The sequence below is a fragment of the Microplitis demolitor genome, chromosome 1 (assembly GCF_026212275.2).
Source record: "Microplitis demolitor isolate Queensland-Clemson2020A chromosome 1, iyMicDemo2.1a, whole genome shotgun sequence".
NCBI classification, from domain to species: domain Eukaryota; kingdom Metazoa; phylum Arthropoda; class Insecta; order Hymenoptera; family Braconidae; genus Microplitis; species Microplitis demolitor.
In genome coordinates, this window is record NC_068545.1 from 16,391,164 (window position 1) to 16,414,003 (window position 22,840).

The window sequence follows — 22,840 nt, forward strand, 5'->3', positions numbered from 1 at the left end:
TGTTAAGGGTTATCCATGACCAAATCGAAATATTTTGTAAAAAAAAAAATTTTAGCAAAGTGGCTCATTCTACCCTACTATCTTAATAGAAATTATTTCTACGTGTACATAATAAAAAGCTCTATAATAACATAGGTAATTTTTCAATGTTAACATTGGGTGAGGAAAAGTTCCTAGAATAATGTAGGGATATTTTCCATGTCGCATAGTTAATTTCACTATGTTAGCATAGAAAAAATCATTATGTTAGCACTGGTACAATTCCTTTGGGAACATCGTTAAATTAACTATGTAACATAAGGAAAAGCTCCGTGATTTACATAAAAAAATGCCCATGTCACATTAGAAAATTACCTATGTGAAAATGGGAAAATTACTCATTGTTTTTCCTCATGTATTCGAATAATAAAACATGATATGGAAACATTTGATGAAAAATCCAACATGAGAACAAAAGAAATAGTTGGATTTTAATAAAATCGACCTAAAAATATAAGAGTGCAAAGTTTAGTTAATTAACTATCATTCATAATAAATTATGATTTCAATTATAGTAATTAAATATTTTTTACAAAATAGTTGCAGTAATTGAAAAGCTTAATGACGTTTACATTTCATTTTTAATTTTTTTGATTGTTAAAAAAATAGATCCTACGCCAATGGATTCGTAGAAGCAAGGTTTTTGTATTTGGAGTTGTAAAAGTATAGTTAAAACTATGTACTTACCGACAGAACGGGATGAGTTAAATCTATAGCTAATGTTAATCCTTTACCTTCTTTTTCAAAATAGTTAAAATTTTCCTGAACTACTGTAAACCGAAGTTTTCTTTGAGGATTAATTTTTCTAGCCAGTTTTTCTTAAGCCTATTCTTAAAAAGAATTCAAATTACCGTATGACTGCACAACTATGAAGATATGTATCAGAAATACAAAATTCAAAAAAAGCGGGTATTTTGTTGAACTATTTGAAAATTTATCTGTAAGTATAGGGTAAAATTTTCTAAAAATGAGTTATTAAACTTCTAAAAAATATGTTAGGGTTAAATACTATTGTGGCCTTGAACCAACAAGTTTATCGTATCGTCCCGGAAGCTGTTGCTAACAGGGACAAACCTTTTTTTTTTATTATAGAGAAGGTAGAGAAGAATTAAGAAGAAGGGTTTAAATAGATTGAATAATACTAACCCAGTGAAGGATATTTCGTATTTTATAATTTTCATCAGAATGAAATGTAACAGAACTTATATTTTCACTAAGTATATATGTTACCTCATTTTTGTACAGACACACACACATATACGCACGCACACATATATGTGTGTGAATACATATATATATATATATATATATATATATATATATATATATACATGTGTATGAATCTAATTTTTATTGGCTTAAGACAATTTTTTCTTGTTTTTTTTTTTTTTTTGCTTGAAATTCCAGATCACATTCTCGTGTTTATTTATAATCAAGTTTATGATCGGTATTTCTTAAGAATAAAAAAAAATGTGAAGATGTGTACATAAATGAGAATAAATAATTGTATAGGTGAATAGAACCGTAGTTTTCATCGTAACCCTCGTCACATCTATCCGACTCAATAACTACTACATTGCAACGTGATCATATATATATATATATATATATATATATATATATATATATATATATATATATATATATATATATACCATTCTTACCATGGTCGAATTCTATTTAATGACGCAGGTAAGAAGACCCAGTTTTCACCGACCAAAAAATTCAAAGAGTGTACCGGCTATTCGCTTTAAATGCACAAAGGAAAAACAAAAAAAAATATAAAATGGTTTGTAAAACACAGCGCAATGAATTAAAGGGTTTACCTTTGTGGATTATTTTTTTTTCTATAGGAGTCGTTACCCTTAAAGAAATTGGGTCAACAATTAAATTCCGTAAATATATCGGTAATATTACAATTAAAATTTTTCTAAAATTGTTCAATACATAGTAATTAAACTGGATAAGGGGTGCTGAACGGGGCAACTTGCGACAAGAATGTCCATAGTGTCCATAGGTCCATTTTGGCCCTTGTAATTTTAATTAATAAGCAATTCAATGCTGCCTATTTTGTCTCATGGTTCATATTGCCTTTTTACCCTATTTGGAGTTTTGATGATTTTCTTATTTAAAATTTTTTGGTGCATTGAGATATAATGCATGTGAAATCGAGGTAAAAATGAATTTCAGTAGATGGTTAACAAAAGTTTTTAAAACATGTGATGGTAAAAATAGTAATAACAGTTCTAAAAATTTAGGACTTCTACAAGCTATGACGTGATAGACTTGGGGTCGAGGATCAGTACTGTTGGGAAAGTTTGCGATACCGTTAGGTTTTCATAGTAGGGGGGTGCCCCTCTTTTCGTTCAATGGGGGTTGGCTCAACGACCCTATAGAATTTTCTCGAACAGTCATAGATGCACGTAAATGGTCGATGCGCACCCTTCAAGTGTTACAGATCTTGTAGATATTCAACGTATAGTTTTTTTTTTCTTTTAATATTATTAAACTATATAATTTAATATAAAATTTATTTGAGCAAAATGTAAAATTGTGTATTCTTATTAATAAGAATACTTAACAATGCTCATTTTTTTTTTTATAAAATCCCATATTTATAAAAAAAAAATTTTAGATAAGTGTACACTTCAAATTCTCATGGTACAATAAAAATAAAAGTCGATATGCAATAATAAAAAACATACATTTCTACTTAATTTGGTTATAGATAAACTATGGATGAAAAATCTATCAGCCTTTAAACTACATACTTCGGAATTAAAATAGTAAAAGCTGATATCTGGAATTTGAATTGGAAATTAATTCTGTGTAAGACGTTCTAAAAATAAAGAGCATGTACAACTATACACGTATTAAGAATAATATACGACAGCGGTGTCTTTTGAGTACTTTTGGCTAACGGTATATATTTGGTCTCATTCTTACACGATATCTTCTTACAAAGAGCATCTATATTTACTTTGATTGTATTCAACAAATTTACAACGTTGAAATAAAGTTGAAACTAATTTAGCGATTAGAGTTTAGATGCTTTCTTTCCTAATGAAAAAACCTCAGCGTTATTTTATCTACTAAACATATATTGGTATAACAATGGTTTGTTCCAACTAGCTAAATTTTGCATAGGCATTTAAGCTTTCAGTTTTCATATATGCAAACTTGCAGATGAAATGAAAAATATAAACGAAAATCTGGAAAAGAGTTGACCCTGCTAGCTAGCCTCGAAACTTTCCAATGTTTTAAAGCTTAAAGAGCTCGAAAACGAGTTTTTTCATTTTTGCTTAATGAAATCAATGAATTCGGACAAAAATCAATAAGTGTGATTAAAATAAAAAGTTTAATGAGTTTTGAATCCGATCAGAGCATTAATAGATAAATTATCCGAGAATAGTGTAAAAAACGGTAATTTTTCTTACATTTTGTTGATAATATTTCGTAAACTAACAACACGATTTCAATAAAATCTGTAGTGAATAAAAAAGGCTATAGAATGGTAGACACGGTTTAATTTTAGGTACATTTGATATATTATCTATAGTAAGTTATCTTGGGAAAATGTTGACAGTTGTTCCCAGATAGCAAAATGACGTCTTGATGAGTTCTGAATGAATTCCTATTTATGATTTGGATGTCTCATCAACATCTTAAAGAAGTCTTTAAGAAGTTCTCAAGATGTCGAATGAGCCACCTAGCGAACTCAGTAAGACGTCTTTCAAAAGAGTTTTCAAAGAACTGTTTTCTCTGACTTCGCGAATAAGACTTCAGTATGAATTTACCATGACGTCTGTAAGGAGCTCCTAATTTTGACTTCGTAAAAAAGTTTAAAAATAAATACATTTAGACGTCACAAAACTAACGTCTTATTTGTAAAGTCTTCAAAAAGTCTTAATTATGAGTTCTTAAAAATGATACCTTTAAGAAGTCATTATAAGACTTTTTGAGGATGCCTTCAAAAAGACGTCGTAAAGCAGTCATTCCGACTTGAATGCTGTCTGGGTTATCTTTTTAATATTTCATCAGTGATATCTTTTGAACTAATACACCGATTTTGACGTTTGAGGTGGCATTTGACGCAGTTTATCAGTCTTTTACGATGAAAATTCTTTGAAAATAATCGATTAAATTCTTTTGACTTTATTCAAAAACAACCCTTATTTGAAATTTTTACGTTAAGGATATATCTTTTTAACAAATAATTCAATTTTGATAGATGAGGTGGCATTCAACGTGGCTTATAGAGTTTTGGAGCTGATTAGAAGCAAAAAATAAAGAAATGATTATTTATTCTAAAATTATCGGTAAAAAAAAAAAGGTGACTTTTTATTTCAGCGTATACGTACATATGTTTGTAAATATTCTGTAACTTTTGAACCAATGAACCGATTAGGCGTTTCGAGGCTGTGTTTAGAGCGGCTCATTAATTCCAAAAATTTATGAGGAATTAAGCATGATCGGTACTGTATGTTCGGAATTATTTGAAATATAAGATTTAAAAAAAATTTTTTTTTTAAATGACTTCTAACTTACTACATGGATTGTTTTTAAAATCTCATCAACTCTCAAACTCTATAAGCCGCGTTGAATGTCACCTCAACCATCAAAATCGGTTCATTTGTTTAAAAAAAAATCGTTCTCGAAAGAATTACGAAAAAGTTTTTTTTTCTAATAAAATCCAAATCGTTAAATTAATTGATAAGTTTCCTTTTATGTCACAGTAGTCAACAAAACTGCGTCGAATGTTATCTTGAATGTAAAAATCAGTTTATTATTTCAAAAGATTGTTGATATAAAATGAAGAAACAACGATTTCCTTTTTTTCGTTATTGTTTATTAATTGAATTTTCGCGATGGAAAGTATGACATCACTATTTTTTTTTTTTTTTTTGATGTTTTATATATTAACGCAGGTTCAACCGTTGCCCACGTTGTTTTTCTGTCGACTGTTCAAAAAATGGCGCGGCGCGAATGCAATTATAATATTATTGTAAAGAAACAAAAAAATTAGTAGAAACCGATTCCAATAGCGAAAAAATGAAGCACTTAGAATTGAAGAGACTGTTGAAAAAAAAAAGACTTAGTTAATACCAATCGTCAGGAACCTCAAACTATTAACATGCATATTGACAAGCTAATATACCAACAGCATTAAAAGTATACATAAGTATTGGACTAATAAGTTTCACTCTAGTGGTGATATATATATTTATTATTCAAGTACTTCATTAGTATTTTATTAATATTCTATGAAACGTCTTTATTTATCAAATTTATTCTAGTGAAAATGAAAAATTGATTTATATTTTATTATAGAGTAAGTTATATAAAAACGTAGATTTAAAATAAAAAATAAAAAATTATTCATTCAGTAAATAAAAAAAACCTATGAATATTGACAAATAATAAAACAAAGTTTCATTGAACGAAAATGATTGATTAATTATTGAACTGACATAGCATTTTATATTGAATTAAATAAATATTTCCAATGATTTAATATTACTACATATGGTTAGGAAATTTTTTAATTATTTGACTGGAATACCTGGAAAAGTCTGGGAATTTAAGTTTAAAAAATCTATGGTCACCACGTTAAAATATTATTAGTACATAGTCAGAAATTATACTTTTTAAAAGCGCCTTATTTTAACCTGTCATAGTATGAATTTCTCAAAAAATACTGCATAAAGTATTGTTAAGATACTATTGAATAATTATATTATCACGTAATTTTATAATTTGATGAGACAAGTTTTAAATAGTCAAGCCGAAAATTTTTTTAGTTGTTGGATACTAATGCTACGTAATTTTAAATAATCAAAAAATAATTTTTCTAATGAAACTAAGCATCTATGTGGTCATTAAAATTCGTTCCAAGTTTTAAATTTTTCAATTGATCAATTAAAAAGTAGCAGTTAGTAATTTACAAAATGGCGTACTGATCCTAAATAAAACTATGGTTTGTGCACGCAATAAGGGGTGATCATTCCATTAAGTGACCCACAAAGTTATGCTTATTCTCGGAGAGTTTATTCCAGCAACATTCCTCTTGTGATGAAGAAGCAAACTAGTGCTAGGAAATTGAAAATCTCGATGGAAAAACAGAGACAAACATACAAATCAAACTTTGAGTTGTTAGTAAGGACATCTAGTTATTTTCACTACACTTTTCTCAAACAGTTAGATATTAACTTCATACCGGTCGTTGAACATATCAACTTCGACCTGCGGCGGCAAAGTAGTTTTCTTCTACTGAAAATATTTATTATCGCTCTCAATCTCTCTGTATATATAAATAGGGTGCTTCATTTCCGGCAAAAATATTTTTTCCGTTGCTTATCAAGCAAAATATTGTTTTTTATGCTAAAACAAAAATTCCTGCGAAGTTTGAGCTTTTAATTCTAATCCTAAGTACTTTCTATTTGATTTCAAAGATTTCCCATTTAAAATACACGTAAGGGAACATCCATAAATTATGTAACAAATTTCGAAGATTTTTCAGACCCCTCCCTCCTGGTATGTAACAAATGACCAGATCCCCATGCCCCTGAGAGATTTGTTACGTAACATTATAATTTTGTCGCAACAAATAAAGTTCTTGAATAATTTAAATTCAAATTTGTTGCTCACTGTAATTGCTGCATATTCATACTCGAGTCGAAGTATTAGTTTTCTTTTGGTTTCCTCAATTTCTTAAAATTATGTTTTTAATTCTTCGAAATTCTCCATCGATTTCTTTTGATGTTCTTAACATTCTTGCCATGTTTTTTTTTTTTTTTGCTTTTTTAGTTGTCTCTAAGATGTTCTGAGTTCTCTATTCGAAGTTTTTAATTCTCGGCAACAATAGTTATGGACGATGATTCGCTTTTGATTCTCCTTCGTTCTTAAAAAATTCACTTAAAAACTTTTATGAATCAAAAACCAATCAATTAAAAATCTGCCAATCGTTTTCAAGAGCACTGGCCAACAACAGCTACCCAAAAAATCCATGTTTGTGTTTGCAGACTAGATACTTTACTTGGCTTCAATAGAGCATCATTATATCAGTACTCTAGTGAATTCGTTTGTACAGAAAAGAAGTTTAAAACAAACTTGGTACTTAGCACGATTTCCATTTATTTTTAGTAAAATTCTAAAAATATAATCAAATTATAAATAAACAATATTCATAATTTTGTAAGTTTGATAATATTTTCTAAATAGTTGGATTTACAAAAAAAAAATACAAGATTTTTTTTTAAGAGCGGTAAATTTTTTTCGGTGTACTGAAATGGTAAAGTAACATTGCTCAGGCAGGGTTAAACAGCATTGGAATCAACTTTTTTATTATTTTTGAATCATAAATCAATGATTTATATCATGGCCAAGTAAAAAAATCTAATTTTGGAAATAACGTTCACCATAATCAAATTTACATGAAGTTGAATAAGGATTCGAAATCGCTGCTTAAAAAATCCAATAGATTCTTACAGCTGTATGTATAAAGCCTTATACTTAACTATAGCACTTCTCATAGAACTCATTTATTATTATAAAATCTCCATCGGAATTTATGAGAAACTATTGGATTCTATGAGATTTTCTAAATAGGGATCTCATATAATTCTTCTGTGGTTCTCCTTAGTTGTGAAAAACAGGGGAGAACCAAAAAAATTTACAGAAAATCAATTTTTTGATTCGGGAAGAACAATTAGAATTTTTTTTCAAATTTTTATCTAAGCCATGTAATTCAATTTGTGTTACGTAGTACATCTCGAATTGACCACCCCCTTAACATAACAATGCATAACAAATTGAACCCCCCCCCCCCCATCAAAATGTGTTACGTAATTTATGGATGTTCCCTAATACAGTCGAGTCTCGTTATGAACCCGCATAAAGGGGTGTAGGGGAATATAATTCTAAGAATTTCTGTACCCACTCTGTCAGCGCAGGCGACAGTCGTGAGTTGAACTTCCCCTACTTTTTAAGCGTGTGAGTGTGTACGTGATTGTTTCCAGTATCTCGTTATGAGTCCGTTTGTCTTGAGTGTTATGTTTCTCATAGTAATACAGCTATACAGTGTCTTGCTTATAAACAAATAATAGGACTAATATGATAAATAAACTCTTAATTTCTTTTCATGAATATACGGTCTCATATCGAGACTCTGAAATTAATTTTTTTTTCACGTTGTGGAGGGGGAAGGTCTTCCGTGGAAATCCTGGTTCACGGACTCATAACGAGCGGACTCATAACGAGACTCGACTGTATATTGGTACAAAATTAGAGGTTTGTTTAAAATTCGCTGAGTTAAAGAATGTGTTTTTTCAGGTCAAAAAACGTTTTAACATATTTTTAAAATAGATATTTTAGAGACAGACTATCTACCCCGGAATAAAGTTTTTTTGTCGTGCATTTTGGAAGATAGTCAATGATTGATTCAATACAGTCCAAATTTAAGGAAGAAAAAAAAATTAGAATTCTTTTACACAATTTCTTTTTTTATCATTTTTACAGATGACCTGTCGAGTCCCGAAATTGTTTTTTTCCTCAAATTATGATACATTTTTTCGAGATAAATAAAAAAAAAAGTATCCTGTACTCAAAAGCCTTTACACATAATTAAAGGCTTAAAGAGGGCCATTGTGCGCTGGTTTTCCCTATATTAATAAAAATTTTTATGTTTTGAGTTATATGGTACAATTATTTTTCTATAACTAAGTTAATTGCTTCGGAATTTATGTCACATTAATTGATACCATTTCTCTAACTAATAAGATTATTTTGAATTTAATTAGATGACACTACAAATAAACTTTTATAGGAATGTTATTTTATATATTATCCTAAAAAATGAAGTAAATAATGACCTCAATGATCTATGTAATTCTACATAAAATTTTTTGTGTCTTGTAATAACTTGTTATGACCGTAATTTAAAATAAGTTGTCTCGCGTTTCACTTATAAAATAAAGTTTATTAAAAAAAGTAATGAAAATAATGTAAATGATGCAATTTTGTATAGTAAGTCCGATGAGCTGTGTAAATAACAAGTTGATCGTAATCACAGTGGAAATGACTTTGACATGGTAGCACACGTAAATTAACAGATCGACGTCAATTATCTATAAAATGTGAAAGTATGTCAATATTGTTATTTTTCATTAATATTCAATGCATTTTGAAAAAAACACAGTTAAATAAAAATATTAAAATTTTTTTTTTATATGTGAGTTTGAAAGTGAATATAATAATTTTTATTTCAATTCATTCTGTCAATTTATATACATGCACTCTACTATAAATAATACTCGACGTTTTAATAATTTCGCAGTCTACTTATTCTCATTAACAACATGTGCTTAGATATTTGTTTGATAAAGAAATTTCTTCGATCAAATTTTTATTATTTTATATTTTAAATGTCATTTCATTAGTAAAACAATAATTGCGAAAAAAAATTATATCAGTTTTGAATAAAGATAATAATTCATTCACATATCATATTAAAACATGTTTTCAGTTATTAATATCCTAGCTTTTTCAGGAAAAAAAAACTCTAAACATAAAACAAATCTCAAGGCTCGAATCATTACTTTATAAACTATAAATCTACGCTTTAATTCATCTTTTCAATTTTCATTTGTTAAAGCGAAAAACTAAGACGAAGTTTCCGTTTGTTGTATGGGTGAATGTATCAAGGGTAATAGTATTTGTCCACTTAAGTGAAACAAAGGAAAAAGTTAAAACTTTTCTTAAAATACTTCGAGCATATCTAATGAAAAAAGTAACTTTCTAACTTTGAGATTTCAAATTTTCTAGTTGTAACAATAGATATTTTATTGAAATATTAACGGAATTCGCATGAAATTTATCTTTGAATTTATTAGTAAAATCTTTTTACAGCTGACATTTCAACACACTTGCTCTTATGGTAAAACAGTCTTTATTAAAAAGTATTCTTTTTTTTTATTTTATTATTAAATTTAAAACATAAAAATGCTTCTTCTGCTCGAAAACATTATTCTGAATACAATTTTAAGTTTGAAAATACTCTTAAATGTATTCGTTTTTTGTTTTAAGCTCTTCAAGTTCAAAAAAATCGCTTGACCTTGACGGGTTGAGAGTAGAGCACTACCTCAAACGCTTCACGTTATGAGGTGTGCAAAAGTTATGTATTGCATTGAACTACGAGGATTAGAAAAAATCTTGAATTGAAAATCATGCAACTTTCACTCGGGTCAAAAATTTTGATCCGTTCCAATTCAAATAAAAATTTGAAGTTATTTCTGTTTAATTTGATTTTTTATTTGTATTTGGTTAACATGTAAAATTTAATCGAGTTTTGCCCGAGCTATTTAGACTATTTTCAAACTTGGTTCTAATAATTTTTAGTTTGGTTTTGGTCATCTATAGATCAAAATCTGTTTTTGATCGTCTTTGGATCAAAAATAGCTTAAAATTTTCATAAAAATTTATAGACCGACCAATTAGTCTAATTTCAATCTAGTTAGATTAAAGTCAGATTAAATTTTCCGACCCGGGCTATTTTCGTGGACAATTTTACTCAAGGAAACGCATAGATTTAGACTGAAAAAAATGTAAGAATTCACAGCATAGAGAAAAGGAGTTTTGAATTAGATCATAACATTGAAATATTAAATATCTGAAAAAAATTCAGAGAACAGTGATTTCTTTCAAGTTTTGTTGATGATAAGTTCTAAATTAACGAACCGATTGCAATAAATTGTGCATTGATTAAAAGAGACTGTGAAAGTGAAGATCTGGTATAATTTTTGAAACATTTATTACATTATATTATGAGGTGTGTATCTAGGAAAAGTACAATAAATTGTTCTTTTTGAAATTTTTCGGCATCGATATTTCTGGAACGAATAAACTTATTTTGATGTTTGATACAGCAATCGACGTATTTATCGAATACTAGAACTGATAGGATTTTGACATTGGTCAATTAAGTCTTGTTGAAGATCTTCAATATCGATATGTGAAAAAAAAAATAATCGATTTCAATAATTTCATTCGCAAAAAATATTTTGCGAGCAAATGAACGGATTAAAATGGTTTTTGCGATAATCAGCGAGTTATCTTCAAGTTTTACAGCTGATTCGATGTTGACATTGATTTATAGTCGTCTCAGAAATATTAAAACAAAACCGTTTTCTACCATATCTTTTCAACGATTTCTCTCCAAAAAATTAACCGATTGAGTCAGGTCTTGCAGAAATTGGCACGTTTTTTTAAGTTCTAGAGCTGGTTAGATTTTGGAATCGATTCATTAAGTCGTTCCTGAGAAATTTTAAAGAAACTAATAAAAAAATTTTTTTTTTGTCTTTCTTGATTTTTCCAAAATTCATTCGATAGAATGAATTGAAATTTGCAGAAAAGTTATTGACCAGCAAACTATTTTGATTGCCGCAAGAATCATTCAAATAGGTTAATTAGTTAAAAATTTATAGAGTTCGCACCTGTACAAGCACACACTCATACACACATTCATTAAATAACATCGCATTTTTTCACAGTAAGTTTAAGTATAGGGGAAACCGGTGCTAGAAGACCCCCTTGAAAATTTGATCGAAAAAAAATCCGATGTATTTACGCATTTTTAGCCCTACGTATGACATCTGGGGCAAAATGGGCCAGCCGGAAAAATACGAAAAAGTCATTCTTTCATGTTCTTATCGTCAAATTATCAAAAATTGAATATGCATATCCATTTTACGGCTGATTCTCTACGTCTAAGGCAAATTTGGCCACTAAAAATATTAAAAATAATGAGTTTTCTTAATTGATAAATTTTTTGAATAAAGCAAAATTATCTATAATCTATCCTGGCTAAAAATTGAAAAACATGTTTTTTGGGTTAAAAACAATGACGAATAAGAAATATGGAATTTTTTTTTATTGAATATCTATTAGTATTTAATCTCATCGTGTAGAAACGATTTATTACACCTTAAGAAATATGCTCAAGTAATAACAACAAAACACGTGATGAAAAGATTGGCAACGTTAAATGAGCAATTGATAAACAAGGAAAAAATAGAGATATAGATAATATGAGAGAAATATACTTCGATGACTTAGACAAAGGACGCAATTAGATGTAAAAATTTTAACACCAATATTTGCCTTATCGAGCAGAAAAATTTTTTTAAAATAATTACTTACATAAATTAGAGTAGAACTGTTTTAAAAAAATAAATGTATTATTATTAATTACAATAATTAATTAAATCTAACGTTTTACTATATTGTTGATAATAAATAATTGTGATTAATTCTGTGTGACATAATAAAAAAATACGTGGAGGGGTAATCCAAGCGTGCTCCCTCCTTCCTCCCGAAAACTCACAAATTACCCAGCATCATGTGCTCAATATTTTCAATACACGCTCTCTCATTACTCAGGTTTATTCGAAACAGTTGCAACTCTACCTTCAACTAGTGAACGTCTTGCGTCATAAAATTTATTTATGAATTGTTTAAATATTTTATTTTAAAAACATTCAGTTATGATCTCTCAATTAGTGACTTTAATTTTTTGTTTTACACTTTATTTAAATTTAAATGGATTTTTTATAACTGCTTCTCCAATAGTTAAAATAAAAAATGGAACTGTAGAAGGTTCATTTATGAAAACACGTCGTGGTAGAGAGTTTTTATCATTTAGAGGTATTCCCTATGCACTTCCGCCAATTGGTGATCTAAGATTCGAGGTAAAATAATTGCTGGAGAAATATATATAGAAGTATTTTTTCTTCTTAGCAGATAATTACATAACACACATAACAAATCATTTATGTAACATACTTCAATCATGATGCGTCAGTTTTAATAAATATCTATTCCATACTGTTTACATGTTATGCTGATAAATTTGCATTTAAGTTTTAAATTAAAAACAAAACTTTCCACGAAAGTCGACACAACTTTCTATATACATAGTCATCAAAATCCATCTCAACGCTTGTAATTTAAAACTAACCAATAGTGGATTAATTAATTTTATGATTTAATTTATATATTATATTGTAGATTTATGATTATCGATTATAAGATAAGAATAACTAACAGTGCTCTAATCGATTAAATCAATAATTATGTGCTTCTTTTATTCATAAGTATATATATATATATATAAACAGTTTGGAATTATTTTTATTTTCACGGATAGTTGTCATTTAAATTTAGTGGAATTCATAAATTTCATAAGGATATACAAATTATTAATGTATTTACTCAAATTCAAGTATCTAATAATTAAACTAATTAAAACTATATACTGAATATGACTAAAAGATATTGAGATAGATTCGAGTTTGAAGTTTTTAAAATATACAGCACTATTTTTGTTCAAAAAATTTAAATTAGTTTCTCACAGTTGTAAGTTTTTCAAAATCGTGGCATTAAGTTTTTAATATTCAATAAAAATATATAAGTGACGAGAAAAGAATTTTTTAACAAAATCGATGATTTTTCAAATAGCTATAGCAGATATACCACCTGTAAAATTGATATCATGGAAAATTAAAGATTAATAATATTAAGAAAATGAAATAGCATCTCATATATTTTATGGTTTCGAGTATATTATACTATATGTCACAAGATGAAAACAATATGTCAATTATAAATCAGATCCTTAAATAATTGTATGAGAATTAGTATCAAAGGATGTACTACCAAATGGTTGTGTAAATTAACGAATTATTATTTGCAATGTTTCACAATTTATTGTTGCTTCGTCAGGCTCATATAACATTACGTTTTTCAGAATCAGTAGACATAATTGCCTTGCTAATTATATACATTCTTTGCATTAGTCTACTTTAATATATAGTAAAAAATATTGTGTTAAAATCAACACTATCTGTGTGTTACAAACGATCCACACAATATTTGTGTTGTTTTTCAACATAGATTATTTGTGTTGAATCTGAACACAAATTTGTATTACAATTTCAACACAAAATTCGAGTAATATGAGAAGTAACTTCAATACTTTTTAAATGTTAATGGCAGCACAAAACAAAATGTCGATTCTTATATTTTATTTCTGTATCATGGATTATTATTAGGTTATCAAAAGTGTCAACAATTATTATTTGACATCAAACTATTTTGTGATAGTAAATACGATCCTAAAGTTAGCAGCCAGTTAACAATTTTTCATCAACAAATCAATTGCGAAAAAAAAAAAAAATAAATAAAAAATATGTGCACGTAGAAAAGTAAAAAAGCAACAGATGTAATTTTTTAAATATTTTTCTTTTTTGAATTATACGAATCATGAACTCTGTCAACTTTATTTTTTTTATCTCTAATTGAAAATAAATAATACCAATGTCACAAAAATAATAACTAATCAAGCAGAACTGATGCTTAATGGCGTTTACCGCATGAATAGAAGACATTTTTTTTTCACTTAATTCAACTGTCGCTTTAACACTTTTTTGTGTTGATTTTTAAATAACACTTAATAAATGTTGATAATTTAGATTTTAGTACAAGGTAACACGTTTAAAGTGTTGAATAGTAGATCGATTAAAACTTTTGATGCAACAGATAATTGTGTTGATTTGATACAAAATAATCAACACATAAAATTTAGCACGGACCGTTTTTAACACAGATACACGATACTTTTTCACGAAAATATTATTATAATCAATATTTTTTAATTCTTCGCGCTTGGCAATACCTTTAACTATATTGATATTTTCAGGCTCTTCGAACTCGAAACAAGTTACGTTTCATATTAAATTTTGAAAATTTCAGGATTGAAAATAGTTAATAAACAAGCATTTTTCAATTTTTATATACGATTATATTCAATAAAATCAATATATCCAGGCGGAAATTAATTTGTGATTAAACTAAGAAATTAAATGAGTCTTGACTCAGATCACAGCGTTAATATACATACATAAAATATCCGAGAAAAATGTTAAAAAAGGTGTTTTTTCAATTTTTTTCTTGATATTATTTAAACTAAAGAACGAATTGTATTACATTATATGAAGATCGAGAGATACCATAAAGACGAAGAGTTGGTATCACTTCAAACACATTTGAATACATTATATTATGTATCCGGGAAAAATGACATAAAACCTTATTTTTTAAACTTCTCGTCGTTAATATCTTTTAAACTAATCGACCGATTTTGATGTACCATGTGACAGTCGATGCATTTTATTTAATTCTAGAGCTGATTAAATTTCGAAATTGTTTGGTTCCGTTGTTTCAAAGATGTCTGCAAAAAACCGTTTTCTATCATTTCTTTCTCCCGCGATATCTCTCGAACGAATTATCCAATTGAGACAGCTCGTCTTTTAGAAATTTTGAAAAAGCTAACGCAAAAAATTTTTTTTGTTCGTTTATTTTATATTTCCAAGTCTATTTGACCGATTGATATAAAATTTACAGGAATATTAATAGCTAGTAAGCTTGTTCGATTCCCACTGAAACTATTCAAATCGAATTATCAGTTAAAAAGTTATAAAGAATTCACACACACGAACACGCGCGTACATCATTCCGAAAAAAGTCAGAATAGCTTCCTAGGACCTTAAAACATAGACATCTGTTGAAATTTTGGTTTTCAGCAATTGGGCCGAAAACAATAAATTCCGGAATTTTTCGAAAATCTTCAATCTCCTTAGCAGAAGTTGAAAATATTGATACATTCTGGAATTAAACAATTTATTATATCATATATGGCGTTGAACAACGGAATAACTATTTTTTGATCCCGAAGATCTCAAAGATTTACCAATAATAACGTTTTTGAGCTTTCTGAGTTCAAAAACAGCGGGAAGTTTTGGGATTGGCCGACAAGGTCTACCGTTTTTCAGACTTTCATTTCCGTGTACGAATTCTTAATTTTAGTATTTGTATTATGTTCATAATAATAATTTTAAATTATTATTATGGACATAATTTTAATCCATATTTTTCATTGCATGTATAATTTTAATTCAGGATATTTGAATATATGAATTATTTAAATGTAATGTTTTTATAATAAGCTATAGTATCTTGGAATTTTCCAATTATTACTAAATGATATTGTTTTTTATATCAAACAAATTATGATTATGGAAGGTATAATTTTTAATGAGCTCATTATAATTATTTCACTAAAATGCTTATAATAGAAAATATATTATATATTAATATATAATAATTTAGAGAAAAAGTACGCATTGTATAAAGTAAAATTAATTTAAGATAATATAATGTAATAGAATGCAAAAGAAACAAACTTATGTAAGATTATATGTACCTAGTCCTATTTCTAGGCTCTAAAAGCTGAAATAAATAATTATAATTATAATTATAATTATTTCACTATATCAAAATAAATTCAAATTAAAATTATCTGCTAATAACATAATGATAATGAATTTAGTTTTTATTATCTTTACTATAATTTCAAAAAATCATACGTCAGTATACAATTATAGATAAGTAGATTATTATTATCCCTTGGCATAATTATTGCTTTTAATGAAAATTATACACATGATAATAAAATCCATATACTACATTTCAATTTAGCTTGTAAAAATTACTTTTTTCATGACAATTAAAGTTTACTATTAGTTTTTTTTTTTTAGTAATAGATTAGTGAAATGGTGAGCCATAGAATATAAATAAATAAATTTTTAATTAATATCTCCAACTTATTTGAACTTGTTAACAACTTTAAAGAAACTCTATAGATACTCTCTAAACATGAATTAGTGATTTTTCGCTAATTTCAAGTGCATATTCACTTTTTGTCAATGCTACAATCGTACCACGCAGAATTAGTAAATATTCACTATATGAATATGTGAATATGAGAATCCACTGATTTGATCGATGAAAAAAAGTATTATATTGCGAAAAAATAAAAAATAAGACACTTTTAATTAGATCCAAAATGTGGCCTAATGTATTAGAACTATTACTTAGAGGAAGTATACATGATTTTCATTGGTGAAATCCCGGTGACTGCTGGGCTCGAACCTGGATCCTTCCGATTCAAAGTCTTTGATGCTATCCACTGCGTTGACCGACGTATGTGATCGCGTAAGTGTAAATAGTATTTATTTGAATGAATAACTGATGAAAAAATAAAATATCCGTGATCTAATGGTCGTCGTACTTTTCGTACAAATATATTATTGTTCTGTACTTCAATTATTTATGATCAACGTTAGAAGTCATTCGATATTAAATACGAAAGACAAAAAGTCACGGATGATCATGCATTACCGTGTATTAATAATGCGAATACTCTTGCATCATTCATGAACGTTCAGGCAGGGATTGTAAGTAACTATGTATGATTAAGCATGATAAATTCATAATACATGACCAAACATGACCAGAATGTTGGACAATTTCACTACTTTATTAGTGAAAATCATTAATTTGTTAGGGAAAATTTTAGCATAAAATTTATTAGTGGAATTTGACTAGTGAAATTGTGAAATTCACAAATTAAGAAATGAAGAACAGCTTCACTTGTAAAAATTATGAAAATATCTCTGGTTCATTAGTGAAAATCATTAATTTGCTAGTGAAAATTATAGTACTAAATTTATTATTAGTAAGAATTCACTAATTTGTTGTTTAAATGCACTGATTATAAAGTGAATATAGCTTCTCTAACGTAATTAATGAAATTTTCACTGATTTATGTTAAGAGAGCTCGTTAAATTTAGATGAAATTTCTAACATTGAAAGCTAAATATCATTTTATTAATGATTATATGATCTATGTAAATAATTTTAAAAAAATAGTAATATAATTAAGATAAAATTATTATACAGCCACCAAAACCAACAGCTGGTTGGTCAGGTGTAAAGTCTGCAAAGGAAGATGCATCAATATGCACTCAAAGAAATATCTACACACACGATGATAATATTGTAGGACAAGAAGATTGTTTGTATTTAAATGTTTATACTCCTATGCTACCCACGAAGGAGATGAAAGAAAGAGGTAATAATTATCCAGTCATGATTTGGTTTCATGGAGGCGGGTGGGTTACAGGAGCTGGTCATTCAGAATTTTATAATCCGAAATTTTTTCTGGATCACGATGTTGTTCTTGTAACTGTTAATTTCAGGTGACATTAAATTATTCTTTTCGTTAATTTTTATATTTTGATACTAATAATTAATTACTGTTCTTAGACTGGGGCCTTTAGGTTTTTTGAGTACAGAAGATATGGTATCACCTGGTAATCAAGGAATGAAAGATCAAGCTCAATCAATTCGTTGGGTCAATGAGAATATTGCCGCATTTGGTGGAGATCCGAATCGAGTTACTGTGTTTGGAGAAAGTGCAGGAGGTGCTAGCACCCATTATCACATGATAAGTCCATTATCTCGAGGTAAGTACCGATGTAATGTAAGCATAAAATAAGTGAATATTATCAGTATACTTTTTTTAACTTCTCGCTAAGAAAATTGCAAATTTTCGAAAAATTCAGGAAGTTATTGGTTTCAGTCCGATTTTCGAAAATCAAATTTCTAAAAGATCTTGAAGTTTTGAGGTTCTAGGAAGCTATCTTGACTAATTTCACGATGATGTCCGAGTGTATGAATGTATGTATGTACGTACGTACGTACGTACGTATATAAATATCTATTACTTTTGAAGCGATGAACCGATTTTTGATCGTCAAGGTGTCATTCGACGCGGCTTGGCAATATCTAAAAGCTGAGAAAAATTGAGCTTTATTGGTAGGGCTCGTTCAGAGACATTCCAAAAATAACCTTTTTTCAAAAATGTTGTTTTTGGATAACTTTTAATGTTCTTGATGGATTGATTCCAAAATCAACTGGGCTCTGAAGCTTTGTAAGCCGCGTCGAATGCCACCTCAACCATCAAAATCGGTTCATTCTTTCAAGAGAAACCGTTGTCGACAGAATTAAAAAAAAAACATTTAAGTTGAAAAAAAAGTTTTACAAGCGAACTCAAAATTTTGCTTTGATGATATAAAAAATTTTTTTAATTTCGAGCTTAAATATATCTTAAACTGTTGAGTTTATCAAAAAAAATCAAAGAGACTTCTTTTTTAGAGCGGTAAATTTCCAACAAAAACCTGTTGAAAGCCTATGTAAATATTCGTTTGTTAGAGAGTTATAGAATTATAATAGAAAAATACTATTTTTTAAGTCTATCAATTTTGAGCTTTGATATCACTTAAATGGTTGGATTTACTAAAAAAGTGTAATAAACCTTTTTTGAAGAGCAATAAATTTCATATAAGAAAGTTTATAGCGCTTAATTTTATGTCTAGGTGTTAGAGAGTTATAAAATTTCAAACAAAAACGCAAATTTTTTTAAACAAATCAAACTTTGACCTTCAATATCTCTTAAACAGTTAGACTAAAAAAAAAAACATAAGAGACTTTTTTTGAAGAGCGTGAAATTTCCTACAAAAGTATGTATTAGTCATTGCTGTGCACTCTTTTTTAAGCTAGTAATAAAATTTTTCTCATTGTATTAAAAAGAGAATGTATCAATACTTAGGCAGGGTTGAACTGCATTAAAATGAACTTTTTTATTTTTTTTTATCATTTTTAGATCACAAATATATGATTTATGTCATAACCAAGTAAAAAAATCTAATTTGGTAAATAACGGACACCCTAATATATATAGTTAATAAATGCCAATATATTTCATTCAGATTTGTCATATTTCAAAATAAAAATTATTTTAACGGAATTTGAATACGGTATTATTAATATTTCAGTGCACGTGTATGGATATTTTAATATATCTAATGCTAGTCATCAATCGCTACTATTATGTAATAAATATTTGCAATTTAATTTTTTTAATTATTTCCATAACGAGTTTGCAGATTTTTTGAATGAGTTATAACATCTGTCACGTTACATATACTAGTGCGCGATATACAAAATAAATATTAATATTCAAATATACTCTGCATGTCAGAATGTTGTTTTATGAATGTGAAGAATTCAAATCAACTATGTAAATAAATATAGACACAACCAGTCAAGTTTATTTAATCGATAAATAATAATATGTTTATATTATTCTTCAGTCACGCAAATTTTAAATATTATTTGATCAAGTTTTTAGTAGTAATTATACTATTTAATTAGTTGCAATAACCTTGACTGGTGATGATAAATATTCATTGATAAATTATGAGCGTATGATACAAAATAAATTACAGGTTTGTTTAATCGTGGAATATCACAAAGTGGAACTGCTTTGTGTCCATGGGTACTCACTAGACCCGGTGAAGCCAAAAACAAAGCTACACGTCTTGGTGAATTATTAAACTGTCCAACTGATAATTCAATTAATTTGGTATCTTGTCTTCGTAAAAAAAATGCCATAGATATTATTGCTACAGATAGAGCATACCAGGTTTGTAGATAATTCGAAATAAATCAACTTTTTAAAAATTTTTTTTCATATCCTATGGAACTAGATAAATCACTTCTTCAATTCTATATTATGTAACACACGATTGATGCCTCTAGTTCACAAGTTTATAATCATCATTATCGATGATTAGTTCGTAAATACTTGTTGCAATATTAGAATTTCAAATCATGAAACTTCAAATAGTAGATCTAGATACTTGATGCCGTTATAAAGTTGTTTCACTCCTTAAATGTATATACCTACATGACATGTTAAGTATTTAATGCCAATGATTTATTAGAGTACGTGAATTCCATTCTTATGATGCAATATAGATTATTTAATTGACCATTTTAAGGATTTGTTAGTCGATAGACGTGATAAATAAGAGATACGTTTACGAATCACTTCAAATTAAGCAATGGTATTGCAAATTAATCTATAAAATTTTATGTAGCTAACTATGTAATAAGTAATTGAATCGCTAATCTGATCTAGTGAATTTCCAAGACTAAGTACATTGCATTTAAATTGACAATTTAACGTACTATAGTGTAGATTACTCAATTAATACGCTCGATAAAAGATAAGTATTTGCAAACCATTTTATTTACGTGTCTAAATAGCTTTGAAAATTCTGTTAAATGTACGTCGAGCGTAGTCGGACCATTTATTAGTAGAATGACACTTTTATTGGATTTTTATATAAAATATGTGAAATTGCAATACTACAGTTTAATAGGAATAATTATACGAAGCCTATAATAATTATAGTAATAATAATAATAATAATACAAAAAAGAAAGTATAGTTTAATAACAAAATTAAAAACTTAATAACTTTTGAAAACAATATTTATAGATTTTTGACTACGATCCCATGATTCCATTCAAACCAGTGATTGAACCAAATCATCCGGGTGCATTTTTAAATGAAGAACCAGCAGAATCTTTAAAAAATGGAAATATGGCCGATATTCCTTGGATGACAGGATTTAATTCACATGAAGGGACTCTTAAAGTTGCAGGTTTAAATAAATTTTATTATTATTAAGCTATAAAAGATTTGCAGAGTGAATGTGAAGCAGATTATTTTTCATTTGTTTAATTTCTTTGCTTCGAGGTAGAAATTTGAGTAGTAAAAATTATTGATGCTAAAAAAAAATTAATTAATTCATGATTTGCAATTAATTTATAATATTTCTTTCATTAAATATTTAAAATTCATAATAAAAGAGGATGCGCGTTAAAATTAAAATTCGCAATCGCTTCGCTGAAAAACAACTCTCTATTTACTGCCTACGTGCGAAGTGAGTTTCTATTAAAAGTACACTTCTAATTTTTTACTGTGAATGTTATGTACTATTTTGTATATAAATCACTAATCACTTTTAATAATATTTAGGTCTGTATGGAATTAAAGAGAAAAACTACGTTAAGCAATTAAATGAGAACTTCACAGAACTAGCAGCTGTCACACTGTTGTATGAGCATACATGTCCAAAAAAATCTCATAAAGATGTTGCTAAAAAAATTCGTAAATTTTATTTTGGGAACAAGCCTATCGACGAAAACACAAAGTTTGAAGCTATTGATGTACGTAGAATCAAAATTTATTATTATTGTGAAAAAAAAAATATATATAAATGTAATAGATACGAATTAGCAATGTTATTTACATGTAATCTGTATATATAGTTTCAACGATCACCCTACAAAAAAAAAAAAGAAAAGTATACTGAGTGACTATGAGATATTTTCAAATAGCGTAGTTAAAAGAGATAAAACAGGCCCCTTATAATTTTTTATAAATTATAGATATAATGAGAAAAGTGGGCCTCTATTAATTTTGTCTTTTGTTTGCCCTGTACAAAAAAAAAATATGGTAACCGTTTCAAGTACTTTTATGTAATATCATATTATATACCATTATGGTAATAATTACTTGGAATTATAGAATATACGCCCATTATTTCTGAGAAAACTTTTCATAATTATGGGAACAATTTCTATAATTATAGTAAAAGTTCCTATATCGTACAGTAGTTGAATCATAGTAATGATTACCATACTCATAGGGATAACTCTCATAGTTTAATAGTAATAAATTTTTTTTTTTGTATTTCTTCTACATCTGAGAGTCTATTTGATCGATCCATCTGAAATTTTCAGGAAAGTTGACGGCCAACAAACTCTTTCGCACACACACGCACACACACACACTCACACACACGCGCGCGCGCGGACATAAACACACATACTCGGACATCATTCTAAAAATGATCAGAATAGTTTCCTAGGACTTCAAAACGTCGATATCTGATGAAAACTCGATTTTCTAAAATCGGCGTGAAAACGATAA

The 22,840-nt window shown here is 27.9% G+C and overlaps 1 protein-coding gene across 2 annotated transcripts in view; it reads left to right on the forward strand.

Annotated features, from left to right (window-relative positions):
- LOC103580634 (venom carboxylesterase-6) overlaps positions 1-22,840 on the forward strand; it is a 35,997-nt gene that overhangs the window by 11,976 nt on the left and 1,181 nt on the right. The window contains exons 1-6 of one of the 2 annotated variants that reach the window (XM_008562460.3): positions 12,281-12,782; positions 17,893-18,191; positions 18,259-18,458; positions 20,283-20,479; positions 21,341-21,506; positions 21,884-22,074. In XM_008562460.3, the coding sequence (XP_008560682.1) occupies positions 12,579-12,782; positions 17,893-18,191; positions 18,259-18,458; positions 20,283-20,479; positions 21,341-21,506; positions 21,884-22,074 (1,257 nt within the window). In that variant the 5' untranslated portion in view covers positions 12,281-12,578. Of the gene's footprint in view, positions 1-12,280; positions 12,783-17,892; positions 18,192-18,258; positions 18,459-20,282; positions 20,480-21,340; positions 21,507-21,883; positions 22,075-22,840 lie in introns of those variants that run through there. The other variant, XM_053737209.1, reaches the window with a different exon arrangement.